This window comes from Salmo salar, chromosome 05 (genome assembly GCF_965601325.2).
Source record: "Salmo salar chromosome 05, fSalSal1, whole genome shotgun sequence".
Taxonomy (NCBI): Eukaryota; Metazoa; Chordata; class Actinopteri; order Salmoniformes; family Salmonidae; genus Salmo; species Salmo salar.
Genome location: NC_138295.1, coordinates 23,745,001 through 23,769,161, shown reverse-complemented (window position 1 = coordinate 23,769,161; position 24,161 = coordinate 23,745,001). Strand labels below are relative to the sequence as shown.

General features: G+C 44.7%; 1 protein-coding gene across 5 annotated transcripts in view; it reads right to left on the bottom strand.

Annotated features, from left to right (window-relative positions):
- diaph2 (diaphanous-related formin 2) overlaps window positions 1-24,161 on the bottom strand; it is a 754,395-nt gene that overhangs the window by 461,542 nt on the left and 268,692 nt on the right. For all 5 annotated transcript variants that reach the window (XM_082975098.1, XM_082975097.1, XM_082975100.1 and 2 more), the window contains one exon: window positions 16,313-16,427. In XM_082975098.1, the coding sequence (XP_082831224.1) occupies window positions 16,313-16,427 (115 nt within the window). The remainder of the gene's footprint in view (window positions 1-16,312; window positions 16,428-24,161) is intronic.

The following is a 24,161-nucleotide window of genomic DNA, read 5'->3' as shown; positions in this document are numbered from 1 at the left end:
ATTTATCGGCTCATCAAGAACTTCAAGGAGAGCGGTTCAATTGTTGTGAAGAAGGCTTCAGGGCGCCCAAGAAAGTCCAGCAAGCGCCAGGACCGTCTCCCAAAGTTGATTCAGCTGCGGGATCGGGGCACTACCAGTACAGAGCTTGCTCAGGAATGGCAGCAGGCAGGTGTGAGTGCATCAGCACGCACAGTGAGGCGAAGACTTACGGGCTGTGGTGGATGACCTGGTGTCAAGAAGGGCAGCAAAGAAGCCACTTCTCTCCAGGAAAAACATCAGGGACAGACTGATATTCTGCAAAAGGTACAGGGATTGGACTGCTGAGGATTGGGGTAAAGTCATTTTCTCTGATGAATCCCCTTTCCGATTGTTTGGGGCATCCGTAAAAAAGCTTGTCCGGAGAAGACAAGGTGAGCGCTACCATCAGTCCTGTGTCATGCCAACAGTAAAGCATCCTGAGACCATTCATGTGTGGGGTTGTTTCTCAGCCAAGGGAGTGGGCTCACTCACAATTTTACCTAAGAACACCACCATGAACAAAGAATGGTACCAACACATCCTCCGAGAGCAACTTCTCCCAACCATTCTGGAACAGTTTGATGACAAACGATGCCTTTTTCAGCATGATGGAGCACATTGCCATAAGGCAAAAGTGATAACTAAGTGGCTCGGGGAACAAAACATCAATATTTTGGGTCCATGGCCAGGAAACTCCACAGACCTTAATCCCATTGAGAATTTGTGGTCAATCCTCAAGAGGCAGGTGGACAAACAAAACCCCACAAATTCTGACAAACTCCAAGTATTGATTATGCAAGAATGGGCTGCCATCAGTCAGGATGTGGCCCAAAAGTTAATTGACAGCATGCCAGGGCGAATTGCAGAGGTCTTGAAAAAGAAGGGTCAACACTGTAAATATTGACTCTTTGCATCAACTTCATGTAATTGTCAATAAAAGCCTTTGACCCTTATGAAATGCTTGTAATTATACTTCAGTATTCCATAGTTACATCTGACAAAAATATCTAAAGACACTGAAGCAGAAAACTTTGTGAAAATGTATATTTCTGTCATTTTCAAAACTTTTGGCCACGACTGTACACAGATTATACAAACAATCAACTAATCATCAAGCTTTGATCATTTGAAATCAGCTGTGTAGTCTTACAGCAAAAAAAAAAAAAAAAAGTGCACTCATTGGGGTCCCAAGGACCAAGCTTGGGAAATGCTGGTCTAGCTTCTTCGGTGAGGCGCCGGGTTGCCCGGGAGTCATACCAAAGAGTAGGAAACGAAGATGCCAACGGAGACGCAGACGTAGGGGGTCTTTGTGAGATTGAGACGCTAGGCGAACTGTCCTCCATTACTACACGCCAATGTTCAATAATTTGTGAATAAACAAACTCAGAGTGAGGATCTCCTTCCAGAGGGACATAAAATTCTGCAAAATAATCTGTTTTTCTGAGACCTGGCTTTCCTCTGACAACCAAACGGATTATATACAACCAGCAGATTTTACAGTTCATCGAGCGGAGAGGAATATGGCTCTCTCTGGCAAGAAGATAGGCGGAGGGCTCTGCTTTATCACCAATAACAAGTGGTGTGACAGGGGAAGCGTACAGGAACTTGAGAGCTTGTGCTCTACTGACTTGGAATACTACCCGGAGGCAGTGTTCATTGTCGTGGGGAACTTTAACAAAAGTAATTTGAGAACCATGCTCCCGAATTACTATCAACATAATGATTGACCAACTCCCTGAGATTCTACGCTGGACCACTGCTACATGCCTTTTTGACACGGGTATAAGGCCATCTCCCATCCTCCTTTCGGCAAATCTGACCATAACCTTATTTTGCTCCTTCCCGCATACAAACAAAAACTCAAGAGGGAAGATCCAGTGGTCAGGTCTGACCAATCAGAATCCATGCTCCAAGATTGTTTTGATCACGTGGACTAGAATATGTTCCGGGTCGCCTCTGGGGATAGCATCAATGAATACGCTTACTCAGTCACCGGATTCATACAAAAATGCACAGATGATGTGATAGTGTCTTTGAAAACTTACCCGAATCAAAAACCGTGGATTTATGGCAGCCTTGTCAGGAAACTGAAGGAGAGGGACGCTGCTTATAAACACGGCAAGGTGACCGGGGACAATTGTATGATTAAACAGACCAAATGCGACGTAGATTGATCAAGATGGCGAGACACAAGTATAGGGATAAAGTGGAGGAGCAATTCAGCGTGTTGGATACGAGGCATATGTGGCAGGAGCTTCTAACTATCAGGGATTACAAAAAGAAAGCCAGTCACGACGTGGACACCAACGCGGCCCTACTGGACGAGCAAAACACCTATTTCTCATGCTTTGAGCAAAACATCTCTGAGCTTCCAAGGACAATGAGGGCTACCTACTTCCTGAGGACAATGAGGGCTACCTACTTATGGTTTCCACAGGACACATGTAAGTCATTTAAACTTGTTAACACTCGCAAGACTACCGGCCCAGACGGCATCCCTAGCCGCGCCCTCAGAGCATGTGCAGACATCAAGCTGTTGTGTTTTCTGATACTTTGAAAATCTCTCTAGCTCAGGCCATTTTCCCCACCTGCTTCAAGATTTCCACTATCATCCCTGTGCCCAAGAAAGGGAAAATAACTGAACTGAATGACTACTGACCCATAGCACTCACTTCCATCACCATGAAGTGCTTCGAGAGGCTAGTCAAAGACTACATCACCTCCTCCCTCCTCGACACACTCGACCCTCATATTCGCCTACCGCCCCGACTGATCCACGGAGGACGCAATCGCCATTGCTCTCCACACTCCCCTCACCCACCTGGACAAGAGGAATGCATGTGAGGACGCTGTTCATTGACTACAGCTCGGCCTTCAATACCATAGTGCCCTCTAAGTTCCCCACAAAGCTCACAGCCTTGGGACTGAACTCCTCCCTATGCAACTGGGTCCTGGACTTCCTGACGGACCGCCCCCAGGTGGTGAAGGTAGGCAACATTACTTCCTCCACACTAATCCTCAACAAGGGGGCACCACAAGGGTGCGTCTTCAGTCCCCTCCTTTACTCCCTTTATACCCACGACTGGAAGGCCTCACACAATTCCAACTCCATCATCAAGTTTGCTGACGACACAACAGTAGTAGGCGTGATTACCAACAACGGTGATATTGCCTAGAAGGAGGAGGTAGGCACTCTAACACTGTGGTGCCAGGTGAACAACCTCTCCTTCAACGTCAGCAAAACAAAGGAGCTGATTATGGACTTCAGAAGGAACCAGGCTGGGCACGCCCCCATGCTCATTAAGAGGGCCACTGTGGAGACTGTCAAAAACTTCAAGTTACTCTGCGTACACATCTCTGAGGAGCTGAAATGGTCAAACCAAATAGTCAAACAGACACCGTGGTGAAAAAAGCACAAAGACAACTCTTTAACCTCGAGAGGCTGAAGAAAACTGTCCTGTCCCTGAAGGCCCTCACAGTGTTCTACAGGAGCACCATCGTGAGCATCACATCCTGGTACGGCAAGTCCACCGGCGCTGACCGCAAGGCACTACAGAGGGTGGTACACTCAGCTGAACGCACCATTGGGTGCACACTGCCTGCCTCCAGGACACCTACAACAACAGGTGACACAGGAAGGCCAAGAAGATCATCAGGGACCTCAGCCACCTGAGCCGCGGCCTGTTCTTCCCTCTTCCATCACTCAAACACAGGCAGTACAGGAGCATTATGGTTAAAACTAACAGACTGGCAATAGCTTCTACCCCCAGACCATCAGGCTGATGACTAGCCACCCCCCCCATTCATCCCTCCTGTGCAACAGTAACCAATGAGGGGGCGGGGCTTAGAGAAGGGTCAACTGAGATAAAATGATACCCAGGCAAATTACCCGTTATCATTTTAGTAACACTGACAATCAGCGTACAATCTCATTTAAGTACAGATGATGAAATACAACAGGTGGATGATTTGTATAACGTGTCAAAAACTAACCGCGCTAGAGGCCTAGCTGACAATATACAACAGGTGTAGGTTGAGTAGAACAAAAGCTAAAAGAATCCCCAGGCTTATAGAGCTGCGACGTCGATATTTAACTCTTTAATACAGTGTCAAGTGTAAATGAATGAGTCCAAATGGATGCGACTGAAATCTGCCATTATCACGACATGCAAAGGGAGGAATGAGGCGATGGAATTGCAATTGGAGTCAGACATCATTTACCAAAAAGTACCAATTAGGTCTACAATGGGGTGAGGTAGCGTTCTCTGTTGCCCTTGGTCTGAGAAATATTAAGTGGTGCTGAACCTTGTCTTTATTTTGCAGCTGCTGCACCTAAACTGAAGCTGGAATTTAATGTGATCTCTCCTTCATCCATGTGGCAATGCCCTGACAAATGGGCTATTCTAGTACTACTGTGACCATTCTCTATGCAGTATAAGTGTCTCTGGAGTGAGATATGTTACTGAGGCAGGCCTGCTTTATGTTACATTGTGCACACACACATCTCTAAACATGACTGCCATTATAGTGCAGCATATTCTAGTTCCCTAGGTGGATTAGCTATGCGTGGACCTGCTTGTCTCTAAGCTGGTGGGAGTGGGGGGACTTTGATGAAGAGCACCGGTGGGGTTTGAGAGAGGAAAGCTCCAGTCCTGTGACACTGTCAGGGCCCAGTACTGAGAGACTACTCTCCTCCCTCCACTGTGCACACGCACGCGCGCACTCACTCTCTCTCTCTTTCCGTCTCTCACACCCCCTTCCACCTTTGTTGTTTTATTGATGCCTTCCCCTCTGTTTCCCTTCGCCTTCTGAGGAAGGAATTGTGATGATATGCATACCTTTTTGGGGTCGGGTGTTTAATCATGATGTAATACATGACAAATGAACTGGTAATGATCACATTGAGGAGGTGCTCCAGAGTTCAAATGACTCTGCTAGCCTTGAATGCATCTAAATACACGTAGAAACTCACCGAGACCTGCTGTGCACACACACCAAAACAACTGCAAATTGCAAACGGTCTATTGGTAGAGTTCCTTTGCAAGTCAGAAAGAATTTAGCTCAGGTTGCTTCAATCAAACATTTCTTACAAAATAATATGTATTTGTTCAAGGACAATCCGTTCTGAACGTGCATAATTTGCTCTAAAATATTCAAATTAATATGCAAGATGTTAAGTAGGTCCATGGTCAAGCTTTATTACAAGGAAACGCTCCTTCAAGTGAATATATTAGGAATATGGGAGTTATTGTTAGCCAACACCCATTTAGTGTAGCATTAATAAGACAAAGCCCATTACACCTGGATAATAGAATGCAGACTGAGGTCTATGTAATACGCTAAAGATGCAGAAGATGAGGTCTGATGGACTGACTTGACTGGCTTCACTTTCAAATGCAAAAACACACACACTGTATGCACACCTGCACCCACCCACCCACCCACCCACCCACCCACCCACCCACCCACCCACCCACACACCCACACACACACACACACACACACACACACACACACACACACACACACACACACACACACACACACACACTGCAGGTTATTAAAATCATGACTTCTCATTGGATGAATGTTGCAAGGCAAAGTACACCTGGAGGCAAATAAAGCTAGCAGGAAGTAGGTTGGAGAGTATCTAAGCAGGCAGGTATTAAACAGGCCAATATTTGGAGTAGGGGGGGGGGCTTCAAGTAAAAATGCACAGTGGCTACCCAGAACAGTTCTGAACAGCTCTCATCTGAGCAGAGAAAATTAAAATCAGTGGGACATCGCAGGGAAGCAATGTGAAGTGGAAAACAGTTGGGGGGAACGAGCGGGGAAAAACAGGGGCCTTGACTAGTCTCTCAATCCAGGTCACCCCCTGCGGCCGGGCTAATGTACAATAAACCAATTACAAGACATTAATATTTAAGGCGCTAATCTCCACTCATATGTGATTTATTAAAACTGTGGAAGGATGAGGAAGGAAAATGGCTGACCCTGAGCGGAGCACAGTAGGCCGGCTGCCTCCAAACAGAGGTAAATTAGCATAGGGTTGCGTTTTGCTTTATTGAGACAAATTGGACCCAGTGCTCAAGAGCAATCAGACAAATGGGTCCCGATCTGAAACGTGCTATCAGGTGGCAATCAAGGCCATGGAAGTTAGATTTTTCATATTAACACCACATTTGATTATCCGCAGGGCGCTTCAGCAGAATATGATTATGTGCATCTCCAAAATGTACTAATTGATTGGAACGTGCACGGGCTTCCTGGGTTAGCGACACATTTTGGCAGGGCAAGAAGCAAACCTCTCCTTTTGCAGACAGTGTGGTGGTTTATCGAAGAAGTGTGCGCCAAACACACTTGATCTTGTTTTGGCAAAGCAATGCTGTGAGAGTATGTGCGGTTGTGTGTGTGTGTGTGTGTGTGTCTAAGAAACTAGGCAGCCTTGACTCCAGATGGACAACATGAGGGTTAGGGTGAGTGGGGTTCTGGAGCCATGCAACGGGGGACAGGATGGTGATTTCGAGAGAGAAGGGAAGAGAGGAAAACATGAAGACTGAGGCTGCTCTGGCAGATGCTCCCCTCATCTCAGTAAACAACATCAGCAATAAACAACGCTGTCCTCAGGGAGGCCATCAAACCCCTGTTCCCAACATCTTCAACACACAGGTTATCAAAAGATTCCTTTATCATCTTACTCTGTGCTGTTAATATGAGCCAGACTAGAGAACAGTCCCACAGTGGGGGGGGTCTCTTCTGTGGAATGGTGCCTCCGACAGCCTTTATTACATTGTCTGTGTCTTCGAAGACATTCTGATGACGGTGTAGGTTCGTGTCGCTTTGCTCAGTAACCAGCTTCTCAAATGGTTACAATTATCATCTGGTGGTCTGGAGTTGATGGGATGAAAAGTGGAACTTCTTCACAATTATAATTCTTCTATTTTGTCGGAGAGAGTAAAATAGATCATCTACACAGAGTATACCAAATATTAGGAACACCTTCCTAATATTGAGTTGCACCCCCATTTGCCCTCAGAACACCCTCAATTTGTCGGGGCATGGACTCCATAAGGTGTCAAGGGTTCTACAGGGATGCTGGCCCATGTTGACTCCGATGCTTCCCACAGTTGTGTCAAGTTGTCTGGCTGTTCTTTGAGTGGTGGACTATTCTTGATAAACACGGGAAACTGTTGAGTGTGAAAAACCCAGCAGCGATGCAGTTCTTGACACAAACCGGTGCGCCTGGCACCTACTACCATACCCCGTTCAAAGGCACTTCAATCTTTTGTCTTCGCCATTCACCCTCTGAATGGAACACATGCACAATCCCTGTTTCAATTGTCTCAAGGCTTAAAAATCCTTGTTTAACCTGTCTCTTCCCCTTCATCTACACTGATTGAAGTGGATTTAACAAGTGACATCAATAAGGGATCATAGTTTGCACCTAGATTCACCTGGTCAGTCTATGTCATGGAAAGAGCAGGTGTTCCTAATGTTATGTGCACTCAGTGTAGATGCCTTGTGTGACTCCCATTGTTACTGGGTGACCCTGAAGCAACAGCCCAATAGCGAACCAGAGGTACTACCCATTATGGACATTCTCCTCTGGGATGGGGAGTGGGTGTGTGTGCCATTACCGGACAGGGACCTCTGTGAATTGGAGGCAGCCCCCCTTCATGATTTGAAGCAACAGTCCAATAGAGAGCAGTACTGGCATGTCCATTATGGATCCCCAGGGGAGTCTGAATACTGGTGCGGTTACTGGACAGGGACCTCAAAGCATTGGCGAAGGCCGCCCTTCCTGTTTAGAAAGTACTGCAGTTCAGGCTTGGTATCCTCTGAGGAGACTTTGCCACGCATGAGCGCTTTTGATCAGGGTACCAGGTCAGCCCGGGTGTTAAAGGAGTTATTAGGGGACTTATTAGGGCATCAGGGAGCCAGCTAAACCCCCGCTGATTCCATCATTACCGGCGCTGTGGCAGGGTCATTACCACCCCGCTGCTGGGGCTTTGTAGAAGGGATTGAGGCTCGGCTGGTGGTTGGTGTGCACTGGCAAGGGCGGGAGCGACGGGAGGTTCTAATGGGGGCTGGAGGGGGTTGGGAGGAAAGCTGAGGGATATGATCAAATCCTGGGTGATAAATGGGGAAGCTCTGGCCAGAGTTATCTCTGGGACTGTGGGTTTGGCCACGGTTTGGTCCTGTTCCTTCAGAGTTGACCTTTAGATGCATTAAGGTTGGCTTTCTTTCTGGAAATGGGAACTGGGCATTAGTGGTAAGGTTAAAAGACAGCAGGACACCAGAGGTGGATGATGGGTAGAGGGAGTGGGTAAGCTCTGCACAAAATTGGGAATAAATCCATGCACACAGAGATATTACAAAAAATAGTAACCTTCTGTGATTTTGGCTGGAGCATGGGTTTCACAGTTTGGAGTGTGTCGGGGAGGCAAGCTTATTAATTTTCAAAAGTTGCATCTCTCTGTCATTGCAGTTGTTAATTAACGTTTAAATTGGAAACACCATTTCACATGTTCAGACACCTCTACTCTAGCAAATGTCCATCAGGAGAAGAAATATACAGCAAGCCTCTATCACATGTTCAGACACCTCTACTCTAGCAAATGTCCATCAGGGGAAGAAATATACAGCAAGCCTATATCAAATGACAGCTTCTTTGTGACTTCAAAAATAATCTAAGACCTCACTTTTATTAAGTACAGAGGGGATTTCAATAGCTCCGAACCCAAACAGTAATTTCTCGACCTGTAAACCGTGACATCTCTCTCTCCCTGCCCACCACGGGTGGGCACCGGACGGAGCGTCAGGCTCATTAGCGGCATCGCCGTCTTTAACACAGAAGCATGCTGGGAGAGGGAGGGACCGGTGACCTCGCTCAGAGGGGTCGAGTGCAGCTGCCAGTCTCCTCCCCGAGGATAATGACTGGGCCGGCTAACAGCCCAATTATTTACATGCATCTTCATTAGGCTTATGGGTAGAACGGCTCGTGTAGTGTACAGCAATGACAAGGGACCCGTACTCACAGACCACTTACTGTACACAGCCATCCATCCACTCTATGATACACTAAACTAGAGATGCAGAAGGACAGTAGAGTTGGTTAAATAGATTAAATAATTAAAGTCATATTCGGTTTCATACAATAAGGTCAATTAACTGTTATCGTAATAATTTATATGCCGAAAAATATGTATAAATATTGACACACTTTCAAACAGGGCTGGGACCATACCAGAATCACCATACTGGTTACTATCATGGCAAAGAAACAAAACACCGAGTTGATTTAACTTCTTCAGGAAAACAGCCCTAATGTTGGAAACAAACATCATTATGTTGTCATCTAGAGTCACATTTATTTATTTTCCAAGATATAGCACAATATCTTACATACAGCAGGACCAAACCGTTAGAGGACCAAACAGTTAAAGGACAAACACTTTGGTCCGACTAGTGTTAATTTTTGCCATGGAAAACATATTGCAATACTGGTATTATCCCAGCCCTACTTTGTTATACAGAAGACATATGGGGTATTATTTAACTGTTATGCTACTGTAGTTGTTTTGTTACGGTTGGTTTCTCTCTCTCTTCGTTTTGTTGCTGCCACGGACTGATGAAAAGCAGTGGGGTCTCCTTAAAACATTCAGAGGCCTCAAACACATGTCATCATTATGTCGAGGCATATGTCCTCTGTCTGTTTAGCAGGCGATGTTGGAGATGGAGAAAAACCTATTAGGAGAATGGGGGTTGAAAAAGTTTGCCAACATCAATCTTATTTCAAACAGAACTGAAAAGCCCGGCCAACCGAATGACTTTTCAAATGCAGCAGGCCATGCTAGGCACTCAAACCACAAGTGCATCTGATTTGATCCCCGAAGCTGAACGCAGGCAGAACCACTGATTGATACCACCAAGTGAAGGAGTCCGGGGTAAAGAAAAGAGAGAACGAGAAAGGGAGGGAAGGAAAGAGAGAGAGGGGGGTAGGGAGGGAGCAGGGAAATGCCAAACAACAATATAACAATACAAAGAAGCACTGTGCACTCCAGAGCCGATTGAAATAAGACAGAACTAATAGAACCTGGCACAAGGAAACACTTCCATTTCCCCCAGCATCGCAGCAAGGTCTGGCCTGGCAGAGAGAAGGGGTTGTTTGGGGGCAGCTTTAAAGGAGATGGAGAATTATTGACCTCCCCTTTTTCAGTCTTGGAAGGTGGTGATGAGTGATAGGGGTCTCCTTAGCAGGTTATCAGGGGACAAGGACAGTGGGTGGCCTGGCTGTACCACAGGAGCCCCCCTGTAGTGCTGTTTTGGCTTTCTAAAGGTCAAAGTATCACTTCTCTTCCTGGGAAAATCAGGTCAATCCACTGAGGTGAACAAGGGGCCTTAGAATCCAATGGATATCGACACAATTCATTACCATCTCTGCAGCCTGGCAAACAGCTACAGTTTGGTGAGTAAATTAAATGTAAAGTAATGCGAACAGGCTAATTCCTATATTCAAAGATTCTGCATGCTTTGAGCAAGCCCCTCTGCCAATACCGCTGGGTTCAAGCAGTGGGGATGCTAGCTGTAATTGCAGCAAGGTAGCCCTAATTGGAAATACAGTAGAAATCGGATCATCTTAAGAGGCCAGAAGCAGAGCTGCAAATCCCTGTTGATGATTTCCCTTTCTTGTTAAAACCCATTAAATGGCAAGGCTCGTAAAGCAGCGGGGGATACCGCCAGTCTTGCACTCAATTGTTTTCTGAGGTAAAGCCCTATGAATGAAATGTGCACTGGAGAAAGTAAGACATCTCAGGGGCCTATAAAAGAGTGTTGTGTGTTTTTCAGACAATGTGAGTAACAAACATGACTCCCAAGTAAAGGCGAGTTAAACAGAAGCCTTTTTGCACCATTTTCAGGGGGCAGCTCCACAGGGAACACATTTACACCTGCTTGCCTCATCTTTCACCTCAGTCTGACAATGTGTGCTTTAGTTATAGACACCCCAGCAAAGATGGGGGGAAGGAGGGATGATGGAGAAAAAAAGGGGGACAAGAAAAACCAACACGGAGCGCAACCCAAACCCTCCACTAGATAGACCAACACGGAGCGCAACCCAAACCCTCCACTAGATAGACCAACACGGAGCGCAGCCCAAACCCTCCACTAGATAGACCAACACGGAGCGCAACCCAAACCCTCCACTAGATAGACCAACACGGAGCGCAGCCCAAACCCTCCACTAGATAGACCAACACGGAGCGCAACCCAAACCCTCCACTAGATAGACCAACACGGAGCGCAACCCAAACCCTCCACTAGATAGACCAACACGGAGCGCAACCCAAACCCTCCACTAGATAGACCAACACGGAGCGCAACCCAAACCCTCCACTAGATAGACCAACACGGAGCGCAACCCAAACCCTCCACTAGATAGACCAACACGGAGCGCAGCCCAAACCCTCCACTAGATAGACCAACACGGAGCGCAGCCCAAACCCTCCACTAGATAGACCAACACGGAGCGCAGCCCAAACCCTCCACTAGATAGACCAACACGGAGCGCAGCCCAAACCCTCCACTAGATAGACCAACACGGAGCGCAGCCCAAACCCTCCACTAGATAGACCAACACGGAGCGCAGCCCAAACCCTCCACTAGATAGACCAACACGGAGCGCAGCCCAAACCCTCCACTAGATAGACCAACACGGAGCGCAGCCCAAACCCTCCACTAGATAGACCAACACGGAGCGCAGCCCAAACCCTCCACTAGATAGACCAACACGGAGCGCAACCCAAACCCTCCACTAGATAGACCAACACGGAGCGCAACCCAAACCCTCCACTAGATAGACCAACACGGAGCGCAACCCAAACCCTCCACTAGATAGACCAACACGGAGCGCAACCCAAACCCTCCACTAGATAGACCAACACGGAGCGCAACCCAAACCCTCCACTAGATAGACCAACACGGAGCGCAACCCAAACCCTCCACTAGATAGACCAACACGGAGCGCAGCCCAAACCCTCCACTAGATAGACCAACACGGAGCGCAGCCCAAACCCTCCACTAGATAGACCAACACGGAGCGCAACCCAAACCCTCCACTAGATAGACCAACACGGAGGGCAGCCCAAACCCTCCGCTAGTCTTCCCTGTGGCTCAGTTGGTAGAGCATGGTGTTTGCAACGCCAGCATGATGTGTGCAACGCCAGGGTTGTGGGTTCGATTCCCACGGGGGGGCCAGTACAACAACAACAAAAAATGTATGAAATGTATGCATTCACTACTGTAAGTCACTCTGGATAAGAGCGTCTGCTAAATGACTAAAATGTAAAATGTAGATAGACCAACATGGAGCGCAGCCCAAACCCTCCACTAGATAGACCAACACGGAGCGCAGCCCAAACGCTCCACTACATAAATAAAGGGGCAATTTCCCTGACAAATGAAGTTGGTTTCGAGTTGGGACTCGTTTGGCAGGTTTACTGGGAGGATTTATAATCCTTAGTAATATGGTGTGACGGTAAGGTCTTGTGAACGTATTACCCTACTCAGGCCCTATCCACCTGTACCATTCTCTTACTAATGGTAGAGATACCAATATCACCTCATCTCACGCTCTAGAAAAACAGAATACCCTTCATCTGGTACAGGAAGCTCAACTTCATGTGTCATTGTCAAGACTGCTGGGAATCGAAAGTTCAACAGTCAGTATACACATGGGGTCAGGCTCTTCGACAAAGGCTGAATAACGGGAAAACATTAAAGCAAATCTTAATCTAACGCATCCTTAGATCTCACCAGTTTAAATGATTCCCATTGTAAAGTGAAGGTAAAAGAAGAAAAAAAGATGAGGTTTTGGTCAAATCCATCACTTCCCTCCGCGATACCGTCACACATTGTCACTCGCTTTTAACTATGCCTTCAAAAGAATATAAGAGAATGGAACTCAGGATATCAAACATTAAACAGCATTTTTCATTCATGAGCATTTCATGTTCTGTTTCAACAATAGATGGAGAAGAGCTGAATCAGTGAACATGCTGTGGGCGTAATTGATAGGGATCCAGCTAAGGTATCTCCCAGAGGAATCCGCTATATCATGCCTTTCCAAGCTGCCAGCGGGAGAGCGGGGCTTACCTATAGAACCAGGCTGTTCCATGAAAGAGGGAGAATTAGAATTTGAAAAAAGACAAAGAAATGTAAAGCAGAGGTATGGCTAATGTGCCTATAATTCATAGACCTTATAGAATACAAATAAAGGAAACAAAAAATTATAAGAATGTAGATTAAATAGGATAGCAAATGGAATACAGTACAAATACTGCATAATACTGTATTAAGCAGTGTTTTATTTTATACAGGATCTGAATCCCTTGTTTGTCCAAGGTGAAAATGGAATTACACTTCTGAAAGAACAGAGAAATACAGCACACAAAATCGACTATTCATTATGGCTGGTGTTAATTAGTAACCATGTTGCTCCATTGGAACGATATGGTTGCCTTGTGATATATCTCTCCCTTGCTGAACGGCACAGAACAAAGCAAAAACCTCTCTCTCCTCCCCCCCCCCCTGGTTGTTTTCGGGTGTTGCTGAATAACAGAGGTGTCATGGTATCACAGTTGCAGAACAGAGAGTGTCTCGTTGTCTCTCCTGCAGAGAAAGCAGAGACTCGTCTCTGGGGCCTTTCCCCGTGGCTTCATTAAGCCCGGCTATAGCTGCTCCCTTGTTTCCGCTATTACGTTATTCTCTTCATCTGTATTGTGCCAACACATCACCTCCCAGCTTAGGGGCTATATTGCTGTTTATTTCAAAGAAAAACAGGAAGATGAATATTGTTATGTAGTCTTCAGGGGAGAAGGAGAGGAGGGGAGAAAAAGAATAGAGGAAAAGGAGGGGAGGAGAAGAGGAGAAGGGGAGGAGGAGAGGAGAAGGAGAGGCGAGAGGGGAAGGAGGAGAGGAGAGGAGAAGGACAGGAGGAGAGAAGAGAAGGAGGAGAGGGGAGGAAAAATAAAGGAGAAGGTGGAGAATAGAAGGAGAGGAGACGCAACAGAACAGTGAGGGCTGCTGGGTAGTCATCACCCCCAACAACTCAGAAGGGCTGTGATTCCAGAAGGGCTGTGATAACAGGCCCTTTAGCCCTCCCTCCCACTAGGGCAGGGATTAGAGGAGTGTGTACACACTACACATGCTGTCAGAGACCAGGAAATCACTGGCATTGTCATGGGAGAAATATCCAGCCAACACACCACCACCATACAGCCTCTCTCCCTCAAATCACAAACTTGCTGTCCTTCTGATGGTGTTACTCATCAACAAGTTAGATCTCTGAAAGCAACTGGCCGGGACAAGAGTATACTCCCTGAGCTTTCTTCACCGGGTGCCCCTGTGGAGGAGCGTCTACTCGACTGGAAAAGGGCAGAGTCAAGTGTGACGGTCCTCAGTTCACTCTCTCACACACACACACACACACACACACACACACACACACACACACACACACAGCATTCAGAAAGTATTCAGACCCCTTGACTTTTCCCACATTTTGTTATGTTACAGCCTTATTCTATAATTGATTAAATAGATTTGTTTCCATCAATCTAAACACAATACCCCATAATGACAAAGCAAAAACTTGTTTTGTTGTGCCATTTTTGCAAATCTAGACTCTGGCTGGGCCACTGAAGGACATTAAGACTTGTCCCGAAGCCACTCCTGCATCGTCTTAGCTGTGTGCTTAGGGTCGTTGTCCTGTTGGAAGGTGAACCTTCACCCCAGTCGGAGGTCCTGAGAGCTCTGGAGCAGGTTTTAATCAAGGACCTCTCTGTACTTCGCTCCGTTCATCTTTGCCTCAATGCTGACTAGTCTCCCAGTCCCTGCCGCTGAAAAACATCCCCAAAGCATGATGCTGCCATCACCATGCTTCACCGTAGGGATGGGGCCAGGTTTTCTTCAGACGTGACGCTTGGCATTCAGCCCAAAGAGTTCCATCTTGGTTTCATCAGACCAGATAATCTTGTTTCTCATGGTCTGAGAGTCTTTAAGTGCCTTTTGGCAAACTCCAAGTGGGCTTTTTACTGAGGAGTGGCTTCCGTCTGGCCACTCTACCATAACGGCCTGATTGCTGGAGTGCTGCAGATATGGTTTTCCTTCTGGAAGGTTTTCCCATCTCCAGAGAGGATCTCTGGAGCTCTGTCAGAGTGACAATCGGGTTCTTGGTCACCTCCCTGACCAAGGCCATTCTCTCCCAATTGCGCAGTTTTGCCGGGCTGCCAGCTCTAGGAAGAGTCTTGGTGGTTCTAAACATCTTCCATTTAAGAATGATGGAGGCCACTGTGTTCTTGGGGACCTTCAGTGTTGCAGACATTTTTTGGTACCCCCCGACACAAGCCTGTCTCGGAGCTCTACGGACAATTCCTTTGAACTCATGGCTTGGTTTTTGCTCTGACATGCACTATCAATTGTGGGACATTATATATACAGGTGTGTATCATTCCAAATCATGTCCAATCAATTGAATATACCAATAAAGTTGTAGAAACATCTCAAGGATGATCAATGAAATCAGGATGCACCTGGGCTCAATTTCGAGTCTCATAACAAAGGGTCTGAATACTTATGGAAATAAGGTATAAGTTTTTTATATTTTTTATATATTTGCAAACATTTCTAAAAACAGTTTTTGCTTTGTCATTATGGGGTATGGTGTGTAGATAGAGGATTTTTTACTTATTTAATCCATTTTAGAATAAGGCTGTAACGTAACAAAATGTGGAAAAAGTCAAGGGGTCTGAATACTTTCTGAATGCACTGTACATACAAACCCACAAAGATATGTGCAAAAGCATACAGATATACACAGAGAAACGCAATCACATACACAACACCTTTTAACTTTTTCACAAGAATTCACATTGTGTGGGAGTCCTTTTCATCACGTGCACACATACTCTGAAAGCCACTCAACAAATTCAAAGAATACCCACTAACACAGCACAACAACAACAACAATAATAACAACAGCATCAACAACAGCAGCAGCAGAACCACTAATTGGCTCAGAGATTTCAACCCACAACCATCCACAGCCGGATTGTTCAAAGACAAAAAAAAGGGGGGTGGTTTAACTATAATTAACATTTCAGAGACAAATGGTCTCTTAAAGTGTCAGGAGATGAAAGCCAATTGTTTTCCCAGACCCGGGTGGCCAAACGAAGTGTGTGTGTAGATTCATTAGTAAAGGAGTAGAGATAGATGGGGCCTGATGGGGCCTGCTTACCTTTGGTCCTGGAGGAAAAGCTGAGGGAGAGCTGTTCAAAGAATTCTTGATTTTCAAACTTCTCCTCTTTGACTTTGATCCAGAAGCAATTCTCCGCCATTTCCTGAGGCACTATCTGCAACGACAAGGAGGATTCCATTATCGCAAGGCCCAATCAGCAGCTGCCATTCCTTCCACAAGGGGTCTGGCTGCAACTCCACTTAAATGCCACTTCTTCAAACCCCTCTCACCTAGAAACGGTGAAGCATTTTGTGTGTGCGCGCTTTGGAGTTCACCCGTTATGTTGCACATTGCACTCCATTTCTTTCCCCTCATTTACCGCAAAACACAGTTTGATAAAGTTTGTTCATGTTGCTAGCGATTTCAAGCACCTTTTTACTATGACACACGTCCCACAGTTTTTTTTATGTTGTAATATTGAGGGCTCTTGTACAGATGGATTGATGACTTTCTGTGAGGAGCAAGGATTGCATGGAGACGGGTATAACTATTTAGCAACCACAATGAACACCATTCAGCCTGTCACTTCCTGTTTTTAATAAAGCTTATCCAACGCAATAAATACATTGGCCAGTCACAAAATATATCATCAGTGACTAGGTATATTACTTCGGTTCAAATAATCATAATAGTCACAATTGTCATGAAATAATCATACAATAATATGCCGAGATATTGTGAAAATCTATTCTGTATTAACCCATCCACACTGCTCCGGCCAAACGCCACACCCACATTTCTTCTCCACAACGAATGTATGGAGCGATCAACAGAACAGCGGAATTAAATGCAGGATGAGTCGTCAGGCAAGTATAAGCCATCGATATGAAAACTATTGAGCAGTATTGATAGTGACATTGATCAAATTACAAGTGAATTGATCAAATACCTGTTTAGGTGCATTTTGGATTATTACAGTGTTACGGCCCATCTTGGATTATTCCAATGTTGCGTCCCAGGCTAATAAACTATTCAGGTCCATTTTTGAGAGATTAGGCTGGATGGACGTACTCCCAGAGTCCTGCAAAACGCAGCTGTGTGAGTTACTTATTGACAAGCTGTAGGCGCTCTGTCTAGCTAATTGAAAGCTTCAGTGTATTGGCCATTTAGTCTGTCTATTTGTTATTTTCAAAGTCCATATGCTAGTGTTTGTCAACATATAGTAAATATTTTGGATCCATCTTTAGTAATATATTCCGTTCTTGTAAATAAATAAATATTTTGTCTTTGTGTAGGATACAAAAAGATGAACAAACCAAATTCACCAAAGCTTTGCAAGGATTCATATAGTTTTGTCTTAGCTTGTCGTTTACATATATGTTCCCTTCACCTCACCATTGGTTCTACCTCTATATTCCTCACAGTTGATTAAAACACTAGACAGCAAGCGTTCTCACCAAGAGGGACATCTCTCTACTACATAAATGTGACTGTGCAAAATAATTAGATGTGCCTAGAAGACCTCATCCCGAGACTTGAAAGTTCTTGTTGACTTCACCCGCCTTTCAACTCTGTACATGGAACAAAACGGCCCTTTGTTTATCCTGGCTCCAACCCTGGCCCGCCGTATCATACCGTGGCCCGATGGCAGGCTCCTGTACATACAGAACTGACAACAACCACATCTTGCTGTATTTGTGCTTGATAATTGGTTAGTAATGTGCGTGGCGATGTCCTTCAGAAGTCCATTACGGGTTGCGTAGAGTGCCTTGGTCTGTGATGATGACACGGTCATGACACAGTGTGGGCCGGGACAATTGGTTTCTCATTGCAACCTGTGTTATTAGCCCCTTAACGAGACAAGGCAACGCAAGTTGCAAGGGCACTCACTAGAGAGAGAGTGAGGGGGAACCACTTGACAGGAGGCGTTTGTTGTAAAAAGGATACAGACAATACAGGAGCACAAGCGACTAGGGCTGTGGACGTCATTACATTTTGTCATGTCAGCCGGGTATTGTCATGCAAAAGACTGCCGGATTCATGGAAATTGACCACTAATTAACATAAACACGTTTAGCATCTCCAGGCCACTGATGCGAGCCTTTGGAACATCTACATTTAAACAAGACTATTAAATCAATTTAATATACACCATCCCAATAAATCCATTATTTATTTTTTGCAGTTCTAGAGAAACATTATGATATGAAGAAAATGTATTTCAGAAGAACAGAATATGAGTTGGCCTACTGTATAGTACAGTTTTTATTTATTTATTTCACCTTTATTTAACCTCTTGGGGCTAGGTGGGACGCTAGCGTGCCACCCGTGGTGCACTCCATCAACAGCAGGTGCATTTCAAGAGCGGCAAATTTGAATCCAAATAAATGTCAAAATTCAAATTTTTCAAAAATACAACTATGTTACACCATTTGAAAGATAAACATCTCCTTAATCTAACCACGTTTTACGATTTCAAAAAGGTTTTACGGCGAAAGCATAAATTTAGAGTATGTTAGGACAGTACATTTACAAGAGTTGTGTGTAATGTTTTGTCAAGTCAAAGACAGGGTCACCAAAACCATAAAACCAGCTAAAATGATACACTAACCTTTTACAATCTCCATCAGATGACACTCCTAGGACATTATGTTAGACAATGCATGCATTTTTAGTTCTATCAAGTTGATATTTATATCCAAAAACAGCGTTTTACTATGGCATTGATGTTGAGGAAATCGTTTCCCTCCAATAACCGGCAGTCAAGTCAGCGTCACAAATTAAATAATTAAAATTAGAAAACATTGGTAAAATATTATATTGTCATTTAAAGAATTATAGATTTACATCTTTTGAACGCAATCAACTTGACAGATTTAAAAATAACCTTACTGGGAAATCACACTTTGCAATAATCTGAGCACTGTGCCCAGAAAAATACGCGTTGCGATACAGACTAGACGTCATGTTGGGGAGATCTAAAATCGAAAATACTATGTAAATAATCCATTACCTTTGATTCTCTTCATCAGATGTCACTTCCAGGTATCACAGGTCCATAACGAATGTAGTTTTGTTCAAAAAAGCTCATCATTTATGTCCAAAAATCTCCGTCTCGTTAGCACATGATGTAAGCCAGCCGGACTTCTCGTCATGAACGAGGGGAAAAAATATATTTCCGTTCGTTCAAACATGTCAAACGTTGTATAGCATAAATCATTAGGGCCTTTTTTAACCAGAACATGAATAATATTCAAGGTGGACGAATGCATAGTCTTTTATAACGTATTGGAACGAGGGTACCCAACATGAAGTAGCGCGCCAGGTGTCTAATGGGACATCACCGTTCCATGGCTCTTGTTCGGTCAGATCTCCCTCCAGAAGACTCAAAACACTTTGTAAAGGCTGGTGACATCTAGTGGAAGCAATAGGAAGTGCCAAAATATTCCTAAACCCCTGTGTTTTTCAATGGGATAGGTTTAAAGTCAATACAACACATCAGGTATCCACTTCCTGTCAGAAAATGTCTCAGGGTTTTGCCTGCCAAATGAGTTCTGTTATACTCACAGACACCATTCAAACAGTTTTGGAAACTTTAGAGTGTTTTCTATCCATATATAATAAGTATATGCATATTCTAGTTACTGGGTAGGATTAGTAACCAGATTAAATCGGGTACATTTTTTTTATCCAGACGTGCAAATGCTGCCCCCTAGACCCAACAGGTTAACCAGGTAGGCTAGTTGAGAACAAGTTCTCATTTGCAACTGCGACCTGGCCAAGATAAAGCAATTTCACACATACAACAACACAGAGTTACACATGGAATAAACAAAACATACAGTCAATAATACAGTAGAACAAAAGAAAATAAAAAAGTCTATATACAGTGAGTGCAAATGAGGTAAGTTAAAGCAATAAATAGGCAATAGTGGCGAAGTAATTACAATATAGCAATTAAACACTGGAATGGTAGATGTGCAGAAGATGACTGTGCAAGTAGAGATACTGGGGTGCAAAGGAGAAAGATAAATAAATAAATACAGTATGGGGATGAGGTAGGTAGATAGATGGTCTGTTTACAGATGGGCTATGTACAGGTGCAGTGATCTGTGAGCTGATCTGACAGCTGGTGCTTAAAACTAGTGAGGGAGATATGAGTCTCCAGCTTCAGAGATTTTTGCAGTTTGTTCCAGTCATTGGCAGCAGAGAACTGGAAGGAAAGACGACCAAAGGAGGAATTGGCTTTGGGGGTGACCAGTGAGATATACCTGCTGGAGCGCGTGCTACATGTGGGTGCTGCTATGGTGACCAGTGAGCTGAGATAAGGCGGGGCTTTACCTAGCAGAGACTTGTAGATAACCTGTAGCCAGTGGGTTTGGCGACGAGTATGAAGCGAGGGCCAACCAACGAGAGCGTACAGGTCGCAATGGTGGATAGTGTATGGGGCTTTGGTGACAAAACGGATGGCACTTTGATAGACTGCATCCAGTTTGTTGAGAAGAGTGTTGGAGGCTATTTTATAGATGACATCACCGAACTCGAGGATCGGTAGGATGGTCAGTTTTACGAGGGTGTATTTGGCAGCATGAGTGAAGGATGCTTTGTTGCGATATAGGAAGCCGATTCTAGATTTAATTTTGGATTGGAGATGCTTAATGTGAGTCTGGAAGGAGAGTTTACAGTCTTACCAGACACCCAGGTATTTGTAGTTGTCCACGTATTCTAAGTCAGAGCTGTCCAGAGTAGTGATGTTGGACGGGCGAGCAGGTGCGGGCAGTGATCGATTGAATAGCATGCATTTAGTTTTACCTGCGTTTAAGAGCAGTTGGAGGCCACGGAAGGAGAGTTGTATGGCATTGAAGCTCGTCTGGAGGTTAGTTAACACAGTGTCCAAAGAGGTGCCAGAAGTATACAGAATTGTGTCGTCTGCGTAGAGGTGGATCAGAGAATCACCAGCAGCAAGAGCAACATCATTGATGTATACAGAGAAGAGAGTCGGCCCGAGAATTGAGCCCTGTGGCACACCCATAGAGACTGCCAGAGGTCCGGACAACAGGCCCTCCGATTTGACACACTGATCTCTATCAGAGAAGTAGTTGGTAAACCAGGCGAGGCAATCATTTGAGAAACCAAGGCTGTCGAGTCTGCCAATAAGAATGTGGTGATTGACAGAGTCGAAAGCCTTGGCCAGGTCGATGAATACGGCTGCACAGTAATGTCTCTTATCGATGGCGGTTACGATGTCGTTTAGGACCTTGAGCGTGGCTGAGGTGCACCCATGACCAGCTCTGAAACCAGATTGCATAGCGGAGAAGGTACGGTGGGATTCGAAATGGTCAGTAATCTGTTTGTTAACTTGGCTTTCGAAGACCTTAGAAAGACAGGGTAGGATAGATATAGGTCTGTAGCAGTTTGGGTCTAGAGTGTCACCCCCTTTGAAGAGGGGGATGACTGCGGCAGCTTTCCAATCTTTGGGATTCTCAGACGATACGAAAGAGAGGTTGAATAGGCTAGTAATAGGGGTTGCAACAATTCCGGCAGATAATTTTAGAAAGAGAGGGTCCAGATTGTCTAGCCCAGCTGATTTTGCAGCTCTTTCAGAACATCAGCTATCTGGATTTGGGTGAAGGAGAAATGGTGGGGGCTTTGGCAGGTTGCTGTGGAGGGTGCCGGGCAGTTGACCGGGATAAGGGTAGCCAGGTGGAAAGCATGGCCAGCCGTAGAGAAATACTTATTGAAATTCTCAATTATAGTGGATTTATCAGTGGTAACAGTGTTTCTTGGCCTCAGAGCAGTGGGCAGCTGGGAGGAGGTGCTCTTATTCTCCATGGACTTTACAGTGTCCCAGAACTTTTTTTGAGTTAGTACTACATGATGCACATTTCTGTTTGAAAAAGCTAGCCTTAGCTTTTCTAACTGCCTGTGTATATTTGTTCCTAACTTCCCTGAAAAGTTGCATATCACTGGGGCTATTCGATGCTAATGCAGAACGCCACAGGATATTTTTGTGCTGATCAAGGGCAGACAGGTCTGGAGTGAACCAAGGACTATATCTAGTCCTAGTTATACATTTTTTGAGTGTCGGCATGCTAATTTAAGATGGTGAGTAAGGTACTTTTAAAGAATAGCCAGGCATCATCTACTGATAGGATGAGGTCAATGTCATTCCAGGATACCCCGGCCAGGTTGATTAGAAAGACCTGCTCGCAGAAGTGTTTTAGGTGATGAGGGGTGGTTGTTTGGTCGCAGACCCATTACGGATGCAGGCAATGAGGCAGTGATCGCTGAGATCTTGATTGAAAACCGCAGAGGTGTATTTGGAGGGCGAGTTAGTTAGGGTGACATCTATGAGGGTGCCGTGTTTACAGATTTGGGGTTGTACCTGGTAGGTTCATTGATAATTTGTGTGAGATTGAGGGCATCAAGCTTAGATTGTAGGATGGCCGGGGTGTTAACCTCTATGGGCTAGGTGGGACGCTAGCGTCCCCCCCGTGGTGCACTCCATCAACAGCAGGTGCATTTCAAGAGCGGCAAATTTGAAACCAAATAAATGTCAAAATTCAAATTTTTCAAACATACAACTATCTTACACCCTTTGAAAGATAAACATCTCCTTAATCTAACCCCGTTGTCCGATTTCAAAAAGGTTTTACGGCGAAAGCATAAAGTTAGATTATGTTAGGAGAGTACATTGACAATAGCTGTGTGTAATGTTTTGTCAATTCAAAGACAGGGTCACCAAAACCATAAAACCAGCTAAAATGATGCACTAACCTTTTACAATCTCCATCAGATGACACTCCTAGGACATTATGTTAGACAATGCATGCATTTTTTGTTCTATCAAGTTCATATTTATATCCAAAAACAGCGTTTTACTATGGCATTGATGTTGAGGAAATCGTTTCCCTCCAATAACCGGCAGTCAAGTCAGCACCACAAATTAAATAATTAAAATTAGAAAACATTGGTAAAATATTATATTGTCATTTAAAGAATTATAGATTTACATCTCTTGAACGCAATCAACTTGCCAGATTTAAAAATAACCTTACTGGGAAATCACACTTTGCAATAATCTGAGCACTGCGCCCAGAAAAATACGCGTTGCGATACAGACTAGCCGCCATGTTGGGGAGATCTAAAATCGAAAATACTATGTAAATAATCCATTACCTTTGATTCTCTTCATCAGATGTCACTTCCAGGTATCACAGGTCCATAACGAATGTAGTTTTGTTCAAAAAAGCTCATCATTTATGTCCAAAAATCTCCGTCTTGTTAGCACATGATCTAAGCCCGCCGGACTTCACTTCATGAACGAGGGGAAAAAATATATTTATGTTCGTTCAAACATGTCAAACGTTGTATAGCATAAATCATTAGGGCCTTTTTTAACCAGAACATGAATAATATTCAAGGTGGACGAATGCATTCTCTTTTATAACGTATTGGAACGAGGGTACCCAACATGAACTCGCGCGCCAGAGTCTAATCGGCCATCACCGTTCCATGGCTCTTGTTCGGTCAGATCTCACAGTAAAAGACTCAAAACACTTTGTAAAGGCTGGTGACATCTAGTGGAAGCAATAGGAAGTGCCAAAACATTAATCAACCCCTGTGTGTTTCAATGGCATAGGCTTAAAGGTAATTCAACACATCAGGTATCCACTTCCTGTTAGAAAATGTCTCATTTGCCTGCCAAATGAGTTCTGTTATACTCACAGACACCATTCAAACAGTTTTAGAAACTTTAGGGTGTTTTCTATCCATATATAATAAGTATATGCATATTCTAGTTACTGGGTAGGATTAGTAACCAGATTAAATCGGGTACGTTTTTTTATCCAGCCGTGAAAATACTGCCCCCTAGTCCCAACAGGTTAAGCATGTCCCAGTTTAGGTC